Source organism: Mobula hypostoma, chromosome 4 (genome assembly GCF_963921235.1).
Source record: "Mobula hypostoma chromosome 4, sMobHyp1.1, whole genome shotgun sequence".
Lineage (NCBI taxonomy): Eukaryota > Metazoa > Chordata > Chondrichthyes > Myliobatiformes > Myliobatidae > Mobula > Mobula hypostoma.
In genome coordinates, this window is record NC_086100.1 from 199,225,426 (window position 1) to 199,240,179 (window position 14,754).

The 14,754-nt window shown below is 42.4% G+C and overlaps 1 protein-coding gene across 1 annotated transcript in view; it reads right to left on the minus strand.

Moving 5' to 3' along the window:
- znf638 (zinc finger protein 638) overlaps positions 1-14,754 on the minus strand; it is a 126,328-nt gene that overhangs the window by 42,244 nt on the left and 69,330 nt on the right. The window contains exons 14-17 of the mRNA XM_063047347.1: positions 13,610-13,741; positions 12,044-12,091; positions 8,986-9,123; positions 7,833-7,961 (exon numbers count right to left, since the gene is read on the minus strand). Coding sequence (XP_062903417.1) covers positions 7,833-7,961; positions 8,986-9,123; positions 12,044-12,091; positions 13,610-13,741 — 447 coding nt within the window. The remainder of the gene's footprint in view (positions 1-7,832; positions 7,962-8,985; positions 9,124-12,043; positions 12,092-13,609; positions 13,742-14,754) is intronic.

Below are 14,754 nucleotides of genomic sequence, written 5' to 3' on the forward strand. Positions count from 1 at the left end.
TGAGCACAGTGTTCTTTTGCTGAGCTCTGGTTCGTCAGAGAACGTATATGGTTTTGCGAGTTCCCATCTTCACTGCTGTAAGAGCCTCATCTACGAGCCTTTCTCCCTGAGGAAAGGAAAACACAGACAGATGACTGGGGGAAGGAACTTTGCTCAACACTGCATTCCAGGAGAAGAGGTTTACCATAGAAATATATGCATGAGAACCCCGTTTTCTCTACAATGTCGAAGGATGTTGACACCTCGGCAGCCATAGCCATGCCAGTGCTACTCAGCCTGCAAAGGCAGCCCATTCTTCTCAGCATCTGGTGTCAACATCAAGTACTTCCAGGCTAGTCATCAGGTGGTCAGACACAGAGTAAAGCTCCCTTCACTCTGCCCCAACACAAGCAAGCACTGAGTGCAGTGTGGTAGACTCACTGCTCAACCAGCTGCTTTAGAGACTGCCCCACTCTGGAACAGAGTGGCCCATGGACACACCTGGAACCTGGAATGAGAATGCTTGGGATTGCTTTCAGACCATTCCAACCAGAGAGGGGAGACTTTCATCCACTCAGTCAGGGTTGCAGAGAGGCATTGGTCCCGAAAATCTAACAATTCACATTCCAGCTCCTCCTCAGAAGCGCCGGCTCAAAGGGCAGAGATCTTGTGAGGTCAGCGGCTTGTTCAGAAGAACCTTGGGACTCTCCGGTGTGATAAATGCAGGTTTTAATGGAAGAAGAGAAAATACAAACAAGGCACAAGAACAGGTTTTCATGTCAGCTAATGCCATATGAGCTTTTCCCCTACAATACAACCTGGTGAAGCAGCTCTATGGTGAAGTTATGAGATGCAGACACACTAACAACAATTACTAGAGCCTGTAAGTGGGATAGTAACTCACAATGAATAGAATTATTTTCTTAACATATCCACTTGTGTTGAAACTCTTCCAGGCAAAAAGTTATGGAGGTAAAGATAGATCTCTGTCAAAATTTCTGCAAAGTTGTGGGTTTAACAATTGTCAGTCTTTAACAAATACTGAGGGACTTAGGTACTGAGTTACCAAAGATTTTCCAGTTCAGGCAAGTGTCAGCAGAGAATAAACTTAGATACAGAACAGAGTTCTGTTCCAACAAGTTCCAAACAAATCCAGGACAGATTCAACTTGGGGAAAGATGCAGAGTGAACACCCTCTTCACGGTCCTGTACAGTCAATAAAATGGGCAAGATACAGGGTCCAGCTTTTGGCAACCTGATTTGTGCATGTCATTCCTCAGGTTTCTAACATCCACATTCCAAAGTTAATACACCAAAAAGGGGTGGGACCTGCTCTATAATAAACTAGACTGATACTGCCCGAGAACAGAATAGGTACAGCCAGCACACTAAAGAACTTTCACCCTTCTAGTCACGTCTTGGGTTTGACCCAAGTTCGCATCTCATTGCACCATCACATTCTTGTAGTTTAAAATCAGTTTTCAAACACTACAATACACAATTGAAAACCACTAAATCTTGCAAGCACCAAAGATCTACAGCAGTACATCCACTATCTACAAACCCCACTCTGACTCTGCAACAGTTGTGTATAATCAACTAAATAAAGGCCCTTCTCGCCTGAAATGGTTTCACTACCTCTGGCAAAGGGAAGGGAAATAGGAAAGATGATAAAAACTTCCAGAGTTCCTGACATCACCACTGAAGCTTTAACTCTATTTTCTTCAAGACCCACTAAGTATTTGCAGTGTGCATTTTTTTCAGCTATCCAGCATCTGTAATGTTTTGTATTCTTAACATCCCATTTGATTTGCTGGTAAATAACTTCAGAACTGGACAGAACAAGATTAATGCCAGTCAGGGAAGATACTACTGAATTATTCCTGATTCTTGCACTATTTGTTACTAACATTAATTTCTTACCATTTTACACAGTACCTGTGCTACAAAACAATAGATCTCACAGGATACAAGTCAGCAATAATAAAATTGACTGATCAATATTTAGAGCTTTGCATCAGAATACTGCTGTTACTTTTGATCTTTAAAGATATAGTGGAAATGCTTCAGTGAAATGAGAGCATAGCAGTTAGGTCTATTGTCCATGTTTGTCAACTGTTGAGAACACAAGGATGTGGGAGAGTCATTGCTACAGAACCAAGTGTATGAGAAATCAAAACGAACCAAAACTATTGATAATTCTGGGGTTTTACAAGCACCACCAAAGAATAAAGTAACCAAAAAAACAATGGATACCCCCAAGTGCAAACATGACAACTTTGGAAACCTTTTCACAATGAAACCATTGTGTAGACTTCCTTGGTTGAGGCTGGGGCCCTTGACTGGTCTAGTGTGATACAGTCGAGTCCTCATCTTGCCTACCTGCACTGCACTTTCTCTCAAACACCATCCCAATTTGTTACTGTTTATCCTTGTATCATCTCAATGCACTGGGGTGATGAAATGATCTGTAAGTTCATAAGATATAGGAGCAGAATTAAGCCATTCAGCCCATCAAGCTTCTCTGCCATTCCATGGCTCTGTTATTATCCCTCTCAACTTTATTATCTTATCTACTACCCGTAACATAAGAAATAGGAGCAGGAGTAGGCCATCTGGCCTATCGAGCCTGCCCTGCCATTCAGTAAGATCATGGCTTATCAGTCTGTAAACTCAGCTCCATGTACCTGCCTTTTCCACATAACCCTTAATTCCCCTGTGTAAAAATCTATCTAACTGTATCTTAAATATATTTAGTGAAGAAGCCTCAACTGCTTTTCTGGGCAGAGAATTCCACAGATTCACTACTTTCTGGGAAAAACAGTTCCTCCTCATCTCCGTCCTAAATCTTCTCCCCTGAATCTTGAGGCAATGTCCCCTAGTTCAAGTCTAGTAACCTTTGACGCCCTGCTTAATCAAGAACCTACCAACCTTTGCTTTAAATATACTCAATGACTTGGCCCCCAGCCTTCTGTGGCAATGAATTCTACAGATTTACTACCCTCTGGCTAAAGAAATTCCTCCTCATCTGTGTTCTAAAGAGATGCCCTTGTATTCTGAGGCAGTGCCTTCTGGTCCTAGACTCCCTCATAATGGGCGAAAGTCCTTTCCATGTCATTCTATTGAGACCTATATTCCATTGGTTTCAATTCCCCCATCATTCTTCTAAACTCCAGCACCTAGAGGCCCAGAGCCTTCAAACTCTCCTCATATGTTAACCCCTTCATTCCTGGAATTATTCTCGCGAACCTTCTTTGGACTCTCTCCAATGCTAGCACACAGTTCTGGTCGCCTCACTACAGGAAGGGTGCAGAGGAGATTTACAAGGATGTTGCCTGGATTGGGGAGCAGGCCTTATCAGAAAAGGTTGCGTGAACTTGGCCTTTTCTTCTTGGAGAGATGGAGGATAAGAGCTGACCTGATAGAGGTATATAAGATGATGAGAGGCATTGATCGTGGGTATAATCAGAAGCTTTTTCCCAGGGCTGAATTGGCTAGCACGAGAGGGCACAGTTTTAAGGTGCTTGGAAGTAGGTACAGAGGAGATGTCAGAGGTAAGTTTTTTGCGCAGAGTGGTGAGTGCATGGAATGGGCTGCCAGCGATGGTAGTGGAGGCAGATTCGATAGGGTCTTTTAAGAGGCTCCTGAATAGGTACATGGAGCTTAGAAAAATAGAGGGCTATAGGTAACCCTAGGTAACTTCTAAGGTAAGGACATATTCGGTACAGCTTTGTGGGCTGAAGGGCCTGTATTGTGCTGTAGGTCTTCTATGTTTCTATCTTTTCCAAGTGTGGTCTGACCAATGCCTATGTGGATGGCATGCAACACAAACCTCAGTACATGTGCCAATAGTAAGCAAACTGAATTATATTTACAGTGCAAGGGAGGAGCTGGAGGTATTTGTGTCAAAACGAAGATGTCCAAGAAAGAATAATATTAATTGCTGTTGAATTACGAAGTGTTTTGATACTGTGGTTGGGAAAAGAGCACTTCATCTGAGTGGGAGAGTCAATGGCAAAAAAAAAAAAATCAAATGTGGAATCTCCATAAATCGGAGGAAGATAGGCTTCGCAGAAATTTAAAATTTGGTTAGGACGGAATACTTTTCCATAGTGGCTGAGGCGAAGGCCATTTCAGAGAGCACGTGGATCCATTACTAAAGGACAGAGTGAGCACTATCAAAAGCAGGTGTTAGATTAGACTGAAGTATACTTGTTATTTCTTTATGGCTTAACTTTCTTATGTCTGTTTGTATTTTTATATTATTACCTATGTATATGCATGTGTTCAATGTTTCCTTGTGGTTACAGTTCTGTATTCTGGAAGATTCTTGGGTATTCTATTATTTGAATCTGGGCTATCTGATTAACTGGTATAAGAGGCCAGAACAAGTGGGTCAGGCTTTCTTTGTTCCCCTTCCCCATCATTGCCTTCTCTTTCACTACTCTCCTTTCTCTTCCTTTGTTCTCTTAGCACTTAGTAAATGACCGTGAGCAACAGGTTTGATGCCTCATTCTTGACTTCCAAGAGAACCTTGAATCAAAAACATCAGCATCCAACACTGGTGATGGAGAGAAACATTTTATTTAAATTCAGTTGCTATTGTAACCTGGAGTGCGTGTATGTTGGGGTGGAGTGGGGCTTAGAAGCAGATTTAATAATCATGTTCAAAATGCCTGAATATTATATATTTATAGGGATGGAGCAGAAATTTGGACTATTTTGCTACCCTGTGCTTTCCAATTATAAGATTGAGCTCCTCTTTCAAAAAGTAAACTCCTAGACCACATCATATTGGGTGAAATTAATCATCATCCAGTGAGACATTGGATTAAATTTAAACAGTCGTCCAGCCCTAGATGTGAAATTAATAACAGCAATTCCCTGGGTGAAGAAAATGACAGTGACATAATTTAGACCACCCTTGGTGCTCTAATGAAGTCAGAATGAAAAAAATGTATACAAGTTCACTCTAGCACCCAATTCTTAAAATTAAACAAAAAATTAAAATCTAAACATCAATAGAGCCACAGATATTTTTGTAGAAACTCAGCTCAAAGTCCAAAAGATAATGTTACAAGTTGCCATCAATGATAAATTACCTTCCAGTGGCCAAATACAATTAGTTTGGCATGGACTAGATGGGTCAAGATTACCTGTTTCTGTGCTGTAGTGTTCTATGACACTAATACTTACTTATAAGATTCTACATTGAAAATATATTAGAACACTACAGCACAGTACAGACCCTTTGACAATGTTGTGCCCACCTTTTAACCTACTGCAAGATCAATCCAACTCTTCCTTACTAAATAGCCCATTTTTCTATCTATCTATCTAAAAGTTTCTTAAATGTTCCTAATGTATCTGCCTCTTCCACTACCCCTGGCAGGCCACTCTAAGAGCTTAACACTTTTTGTGTAAAAAAAACCCGTATCTCTGATATCCCTCCTATATTTTGCTCCAATCACCTCAAAATTATATTAGTATAAATTATACGAGTATTAGTACAAATTATATTTGTATTACATCATATTAGCCATTTGCACCCTGGGAAGTCTCTGGCTATCCACTTTATCTATTACTCCTATCATTCTGTATGCCTCTATCGACTCATCTCTCAGCCTCCTTTGTTCCAAGGATAAAAGCCCTAGCTCACTCAACCTATCCTCACAAGACATGCTCTCTAATCCAGGCAGCATCCTGCTAAATCTCCTCTGCACCCTCTCTAAAGCTTCCACATCCTTCCTATAGCGAGGAGCTCTTGTACCTGGAAAAAAGCTAAGAATGCCCTTCCTGGTGTCATCAGTACCTGTGAGACTGCAAGAAAATAGCATATAATGACATGTATACTTTGAAATTTTCAGACATAAATTTGAAAGTTTTGAGCCAAGAGTTCACAAGACCTGTCAAGGACTGTGCTTACCACAGAGAGCTACCTACTCCAATAACTTTCACTGAGAACTGAGAGGAGTTCCTTTTGCAAAAAGGCAGGGAAAGGAATTAAAATGGAGTCAACTGCCAAAGTGTCAGGACATTCAAAAGTTTGATGGAAGGGGCTTACCACGAGTCCCAAACCGGGGCCATGCTTCTGTGAGTGGTGATTTCCTTTTCTCTGGCCTCGGCATGTACGAGCACAAATTCTCTGCAGCTTCTGGCTTGTGCTGCTTTTGCTTTGCTGCCAACATGCGGCATGTCAGATCATCCAAAAAATGCGGCCCTAACAAATCTGCAGAGGACAGATTGGGGAAGTCCAAAGGATTGGGAGTGATTTTTGTCATGCCAGTTGCCCGCAACAGCCTATCAGATCTCAACTCAGAAAGAAAAGCATGGGTTTGCCCAGTTAAAACCACTGCCAGGCGACATGCAGAGATAATGGAGAACAGCTTCTCCTTCAGCTAGTGAGGTGAAAGGGAACCAAAATCACCCTTCAACTTATCCAGCTCAAAATTCTGTGCAGCTAAGATGAGGGGGCTTACACTTTCTGTCACCCTCGTCTGAATGCACCGGGTTGCTTCTATTATTCCTAACAACTTGTCTAGCTCCTGCTTGGTGGAAATCACACCCTTTGAGACAAGGAGATCAAATATTGATTGGTCAATCTCAGGAGCAAAAACAGTGGGGATGTCAGGAATGCCAATGTGGAACCGGAGGCGGTTCTGGTGTTCCAGACTCAGTGGAAGATGAAAGGCCAAGGGCAAGAGACTATGACATTCCAGAGCGGAATCTCGATGTATCAATGGTTTCCAGCTGTTGCTGTCGTCAAGAGAACCCTTCAGAGGCCCACCAGCCCAATGAAGGAGCTCAGACGACCATTTTGCCCTTGCGCCAGACAAAATTGTCTCAAATGTGGACTTCTCCAAAACCCCTGATGCAATCTGAGATGTTTGCTTAGCATGGAGAAGTGGCATGAACTGCATTGAATTTCTAGTGCGTTCCCACCAAGGATGTGGCTCCTTGTTGACTGACTGTGTGCCACCCCCTGAGCTAGGTTCTACACTCGGTTCTGAATTTGGACCATGCAGAGCATTTCTTTGCGGGTTGTCCAATCGGAGTTGTAGAACTGGACGAGAATCAAACCGAAACCCAGTTGGACTGTCGGTGGTGAAGTCAAGCTGCAATGAAGATAACAAATTCAGAATGTCAGAGTCTTACTGGCTGTGACCAAAGTGGTATAGAAATGGAAAGCTATACTTACGGAACTATCAACTGGTAAGCCTTCAGAGTCTAAAAAGGAGTCTAGTTTACAAGATGCCCAATTCTCATCGTGAAGGAAGAATAACATCTCAACTCTTAAGGAATGGAAGTTTCCTCAAGAATCACTTTCAGACATACATTCTTCCCCACAACCACCCAATTGGACTGCCCAACTGACACCTCAGATCAGCAGAACATCCACATTTACCTTGTCAAAGACAAAAGTGCAACACTGTCAGATGCTTGCTTAGTAAACAGCACAGAATTTTGCATGTATGACAAGTTAGACATGAAAAATCACACCAGGGAACAACCATAAAAAGCCTCTAACTTAGAAGCAGCTTACTTTGGCAATGGATACAGTGTACACGATACAAAACACCTAGAATGGAGATTCCAAAAAGTTGGTCACCATCATGTCAACCAGCATGTCTCGCACAGCAGCAGTTCACACACCCAGGAAAGTCCACACTCTAATATATTAAAGGCCTGTCCTCCAAAACACTCTCAGAATGCAATTCCGTTACCCTACTTAAATCCCACCAACTTGACAACTCCTGCACTTCAATGTTCTTCACACAACTCCAAGAAAATAAAGTCCAAGCACTCTCTGGGACTTTTATGGACTACATTTGATGAACACCTTGACCACGTACCTCTGGCAGAATTCCTGCATGAGGAGACAAAGAAAATTCCAGAGTTTTTCCATGGAAGTCATGCGGAATTTCTCTGAAAAAGCTGCACATGGATGTGGCAGCATTCGCATTCTCCAAGTGTAGAAGAGCCTATAGCAATCATAACATACAACAATTGTTAGACTGTGTTGACCAAAGGCAAATCTGACCTTAAGCATTACTTCTAAGCCTCGAAATACACCACAGCACAACATGAGCTCCTCATTCTTTTTATGTCATCCTAGTGAGCTATCTTGAACCAAGGATAGAGCAGCAGCTCTGGCCAGACAGTAAGGTCCACAAGCAGGTACCATGATTGTTATCAAGCACACGACAGACCAGTTGCTACAACATGCCTACACTGGCTGTGATCAGCATCCAGCATAAACCAGGCGCATGAACAAGGTCTTTGATTCAACTCCAAGAAAGCTCGAACAATTTTCTTGTAGTTACAAAACTATATAGAATTTCTGAAAAGGTAAATGAGCCTGTAGTGCTCCATATGACTACACTCAGTGGAGATGGACATGGCAACACTTCTGCCAATAGTAATTACTAGCATTGTTGCATATAAGGATAAAGTAGGAAATTTTCAGTTTATGACACTCAAAACTGCAATCCTCAACACATCTTCAAAACAACACCCATACAAAGATCCTCCAACGAACTCAGCAGCTTGGCTGACTTCACACAGGATGTGATGCACTCTACATCCATCAAGATGCCTGTACGTTCAGTACTTCCACCGCCTGATGTGAACATCCCCAATGAAACATCACTTACCAAAAAAAATTAGCCCAGGCGGGTATCATGTAAGTGTTGACTGTGACCCACAAGAGGCTACAGGTACAGAGGTAACATTAAGCATCAAAAGGTTACACAGCCTGCCAGCACAGAACACGAGGCAAATTTTGGCAAACGAACTCTGGTAATGAGTTGGGTTGACTGATCAATAAACAGCACCTTGAATACTGTCAGCCCGACTGGCTCAGTACTGGATGAGAGAGCCTACTGCAGCACACTGACTCATTAGTATGCCCACACAACCAAGAGACCTCTCCACATTGTAGAATCCCCAGTAAGGGGCATACAAACACAAATGCACCACAAACACTGTAACCTGATAAATATTTACCTTGTTGTGTGGTTTCAAGAACATTGAAGCTTTTACTCTTCCAAATCGGAAAGCAACCCAAAGGATGTCAACTTCAGTATAGCCATCCTCGGGTAGATTGCTTACGTGAACTAAATGGTCATATATACTGCGCCCATCCTATGTGAAGAGAACGAGGAGACCAAGGGAAAAAAAAACAAGGTAACAATCGAGATGGCGAGTAACACTGCAATCAACATCGTAACAACTGAAATGGCGAGTAACACCTGTGCAGTCACAATACAGCTGCACCGGCGATTTCAAGCAATAGGGCTGTCAGGTCTTGGTGCCTACCTACTGAAGTTTTCCACCTGGGTTGGAGTTCAAAGTTCAAAGTAAATTTATTATCAAAGTATGTATATGTTACCATATACTACATTGAGATTCATTTTCTTGCAGGCATTTAAAGGAAAATAAAGAAATACAATAGAAATTATGAAAAATATACACAAGCAAAGACTGACAACCAACCAGTTACAGAAGGTAAATTGTGCAAATATTTAATAAAAAAAATGACAGCATGAATTGCAGAGTCCTTAAAAGTGAGCCCATAGGTTGTAAATTTTTCTGTTTTTGGGCATTGCTGTTTCCATACCAGACTGTGATGCAACCAGTTAGGATACTGTGCATCCATAAAAATTTGCCAAAGTTTTAAATGACAAGCCAAATCTACGCAAAGTTCTAAGGATAGAGGCTGGTAGATAAACTGCTCTGTGCTGAGACTCAACACCCCTCTTTACAATTAGATCTTGGACTTCTTGACAAAAAGACCCCAGTCAGTCCAAATTGGCAACATCTCAAGCTCCATCATGCTGAGCAGTTCTCCCTCGGGCTGTGTGCTCAGCCCGCTACTGTTCGCGTTGCTGAATTATGACTGCTCTGCCAGAGCCGCTCAAACTGCATCATGAAGTTCATTGATGATACCACAGTGGTTGTCTCATCAGTGACAACAATGAGTCGGCATAGAGAGAGGAAGGAGAGAGGCTTGTCAAATGGTGTGGGAACAACACAGAGTCTCAACGTGGACAAAGCTAAAGAGATGATTGGGTAGACATCAGGAAGGCACAAGTTGGCCTCTCTCCATTGCATATCAATGGCTCTGCTGTGGACAGAGTGAAGAGCACAGATCCTTGGTCTGCACCTAACGGATGATTGATCTAACCTGGACCCACAACACCTCCTCATTGATCAATAAAGTTCAGCAGTGTCTGCACTTTCTGAGATTGAAATGTGCACGGCTCCCTGATCCCATTGTAGCAACTTAATACAGGAGCACCACTGAGAGTGTCCTGTCTGGCTGCATCACTATGTTGTACAGAAGCTGTAAGGCATAAGACTACAAAATCCTACAGAGCATAATGAAACCATCGAAAGGATCATCAGGGTCGCCCCCCACACTCCATTTGTGATACTTACTGGGAGCATTGTATATGAATGGCCCGAAGGATTGTTGACTCATCCTACAATCTCTTTGACCCACTACTGTCAGGAAGCAGGTACAGGAGCATCAGGACTAGGACTGTCAGACTGGGTAACAGCTTCTTCTCTCAGGCTCTGAGACTAATGAATACCCTGCAACTATTGAGGCTTCGTCACTTGGGACAGCAAGCTGTATACTGATTACTTGTGTTAAGCTCCACTTTGAATTATATTTAACAACTTACTTTTGGTAACATTCTGTTTCATCTGCTGTGTGCGTTATGTGTTTTATGGGTGCGCTGTGGCATGGAGCAATGCTGTTTCATTTGGTTGAATGTATGTAGTCAGATGACAAAAAACTTGATCTGGACAGGTCCTCTGATATGACAATCCTGAGGAATTTGATGCTACTGACCCGTTTTGCTGATGTTGAGGGAGAAGAGGCTGTTGCAGCGGTACCATTCAACCAAATTTTTAATCTCCCTCCTATATCTCGATTCGTCACCATCTTTGTTTCAGCCGACAACAGCAACGGGGGTTAAAAGCTTCTAGTATCAGGGAGTGAACAACACAAACAGCCTACCCTAGTCCAAACACATAGCTGCCATGGCCAAGAAAGCTCAGTAACACTTCTACATTTTCAGGAGGCAAAAAGAAAACTTAGCACGTCTCCTTTGACCCTCACCAAAACTTATCAATGTTCCACAGAAAACATCCTATTGAAATGCACCTTGGCTTGGTCTGCCAGCTGTGCTGCCCGAGATCATAAAGAACCTGCAAGAAGTTATGCTGAGCTGTCTCCACATCACAGAAACCAGCCTCCCTCCAAGTGTCATACTTCTTGCTGCCTCGATAAAGCAGCCAGCATAATCAAAGGCCCCACCCACCCTGGACATTCTCTCTTCTCCCCTTTCCCATCTGGGAGAAGATATACAAGTCTGAAAGCACATACCGCCAGACTCAAGGGCAGCTTCTATTCCACTGTTATAAGACTATTGAATGGTCCCCTAGTGCAATAAGATGGATTCTTGACCTCAAAATTTCCCCCATCATGGCTTTGCGCCTTTTCGTCTGCCTGCACAGCATGTTCTTTGTATTTGTTACACTTTATTCTGCATTTTTGTTTCACCTTGTTCTACCTCAATTCACAATGTAATGATCTGCTCTGTATGAACTGTATGTAGCACTCTATTCTGCTATTGTTTGCCCTTGTGCTACCTCGATGCACTGTGATGAAATGATCTGTATGGATGGCATTAAAAAAGTTTCGACCTGCAGTTTAGTCATCTGAGGCTGTAGTACTCAGTACATGGGACAATAATAAACCAATTTCAACAGGGCTACTGTCTTAGCACAATTCCAGTACCTCCAGCAGATTCCTGGCAAAGTTTCATGTGCAGTGACCAGTGGAAGATTGAGTCTGTAGAGTAGATCACAGCCAATCCCACACCACCCTCATTATCAGGCACATAACTTACCCAAGTTATTTCCTTTTCATTTCTAGTTCCTTGGTCTGAAACACGAAATCCACTGAGAATCTTCCATAGTGACCAAGGTAAAGGACCATACATCTCAACAGCCAATCCCTTCCCATTGACAATATCCATAATAAGATACTTACGTCTGGTTTAAACCCCGATTCTTCAACCATATCCTTAAATATAACCTCCTAAAGACAGAAGAGATAATTGATTCTTAGTAAGCTCTAACTGTAATCAAATTGCACAAGCTGCAGATTTAGTTATTATTAAACAATTTGCTACTTTCAAATTGCAAATATATCTTTTCCAATATCATAATCAAAAGAAAGAGGCCCTTTGGCCCAGCCAGTCCATGCCAACCAAGACATCCATTTAATATTGTTCCATTTGCTAATGTTTGACCCGTGTACCTCTAAAACTCTCCTATCCATGTACTAGCCTCATTCTCTTCTGGTACCAGGTATCATATACTGACCTCTCTCGAGGTTTAAAAGTTGCCCCTCAGGTTCCTATTAAACCTCACCCTCTAGTTTTTGATTCCTCAGTACTGGGAAGACTGGGTCTTCACCTTACCTAGACCCCTCATGATTTTATACAACTCCTTGTTCTCTTATGATTCAATGATTGAATTCTCAGTCTGCTCAATTTCTCCCCATAACTCGTCCAACTTAATGGTATCTTTCCTGCAGAGTGATGATCAAAACTGAACACAATATTCCAAATGTAGCCACACCAATGTCTTGTACATTGCTAGTGTAAGGGGTTTCTTCTTTCATATTTGCTAAGGCTAATAAAATGGCTTCTCCGTAATGTTAATTGATGAGGTAATGTTCTCTGTAGCAGCTTGTTTGGGTTATAATTACTGATAACGGGAATTGTATTCATTTGCTAACTAATTGGGATAGATGTTATTCTTCGCAGATGAGAGATGAGAGAAATGCTATAAGCTGGGTGAGGATTAGACCCAAGAGTGAGTCCCAGGCCCAGGGTTTTCCTGGAGGAGAACAGAAGAGGAAAGACGAGCTGGATGCGCCCTGGTCGACCACCGTGGTTGGTCCCAGGCAGCGGGTCGAGGAGGTCGGAGGGGATCGAATGTGGGAAAGAAGACTCCATTAATTGAGCTCCAACGGTTGTGCATGAAGTGGTTGAACTTCGACAAGTCTGGCACCTTTTACTTTCCTTTTATATTGTATCTCTATTAATTACATAGTTCTAGTAAGATCTATAAAGTGTAATCTGTAAATCGTACATTGTGTGCTGTCTGTTAATTGGCGGTGTGGGGTACATCACACGGCATCCACACAAACTTGATAGCAGGGCCAAAGGCCGCTCCCCCTAGACGAAAGCGAGCTGAGTGAGCCTGAGGCTCACCAGGAGGCTACACTAGCATCTATACTCAGTTCCTTGACTGATGAAGGTCACTGTGACCAAAGACTTCTTAGCCATCCGGTCTACCCATGACCTCATTTGCAATTCCTGAGTCCACTTACCCAGCAGAACAAGGTCCCTTTGTAAATTCTGATAAGCACTTTCACTATGACACCCTCTACTTTAGTGTCATCTGCACCCTCCCGTAAAAGAGGACAAATGAAACCAATGTGTCAGCAGTTGATATTTTATCTGCACTTTATTCTACACCTATTTCAGTAGCAAAGAAGTTAACAACACTGTTAGCTACTGACGGACAATCTGTCTGCTTCTCTTACCATGTCACTCAGATCCACATACTGATGTAGTATTTCCATACTGACAGCATTTCCTTCGAGCTTGATCGTAGAAAGACGGTAGAACTCCACCATTTTTGTAGCTGCTTTCTTGCACGCCATTTCCAGGTATGCCTTACAAGTAAAATAATATGTTTTAGTAAGAAGAAATTGGTGATGTAGCATAATATTGTTTCAAATTGTATTCATATTTCTGTAACTAGAAGGAAAGAAAGCTTAGCAGCTAGTGCAAGGCTTTATAGTGTCAGTGATCACCAACCGGGGTTCAATTCCCAATGTTCTTTGTAAGTTCTACCATGACTAAGTAGGTTTCCTTTGGGTGCTCTAGTTTCCTTCAGATTCCAAAGCTGTACGGTTGGGGCTAGGGGTAGCTAGCTGTGGGTATGCTATGTTGGTGCCAGAAGCAGTGCAATACTTGACAGCTGCCTCCAGCACATCCTTGAACTGCGTTGGTCATTAATGCAATCGACTCATTTCATGGTATGTGTTCATGTACATGTGACAAAGTTAATCTAGCTTTCTTTCAAAAGTCTCTGTAATTCTGTAACTGCTTTCTCAATTCATCTCCCCCATTGCTTTATCACTTAAACACCACCATCAGATCTTCCCTCAAAGGTTTTACACAAGTACTAAATTTTGGCTTATTTTGTGTAATCTCTCCAAAGATGAAATATCTGCATGTGCTGTTCTGCCCCAATTGGGCTGCTTAGGTTTATAACTCCCTGCTCTCGTGTGTCCTGCTAACTTTGCCTTGGAATAAATGAAACTTGGACATTCTTCAATTAAATTAATGTTCTATATGCCAGACAAGATACTGGCCGACAAATCACTATTTATTTTGAACCATAGAAACCACAGAAAAACTACAGCACAGAAACAGGCCTTTTGGCCCTTCTCAGCTGTGCCGAACCATTTTCTGCCTAGTCCCACTGACCTGCACACGGACCATATCCCTCCATACACCTCCCATCCACGTATCTGTCCAATTTATTCTTAAATGTTAAAAAAGAACCCGCATTTATCACCTCGTCAGGCAGCTCATTCCATACTCCCACCACTCTCTGTGTGAAGAAGCCCTCCCTAATGTTCCCTTTAAACTTTTCCCCCTTCACCCTTAACCCATGTCC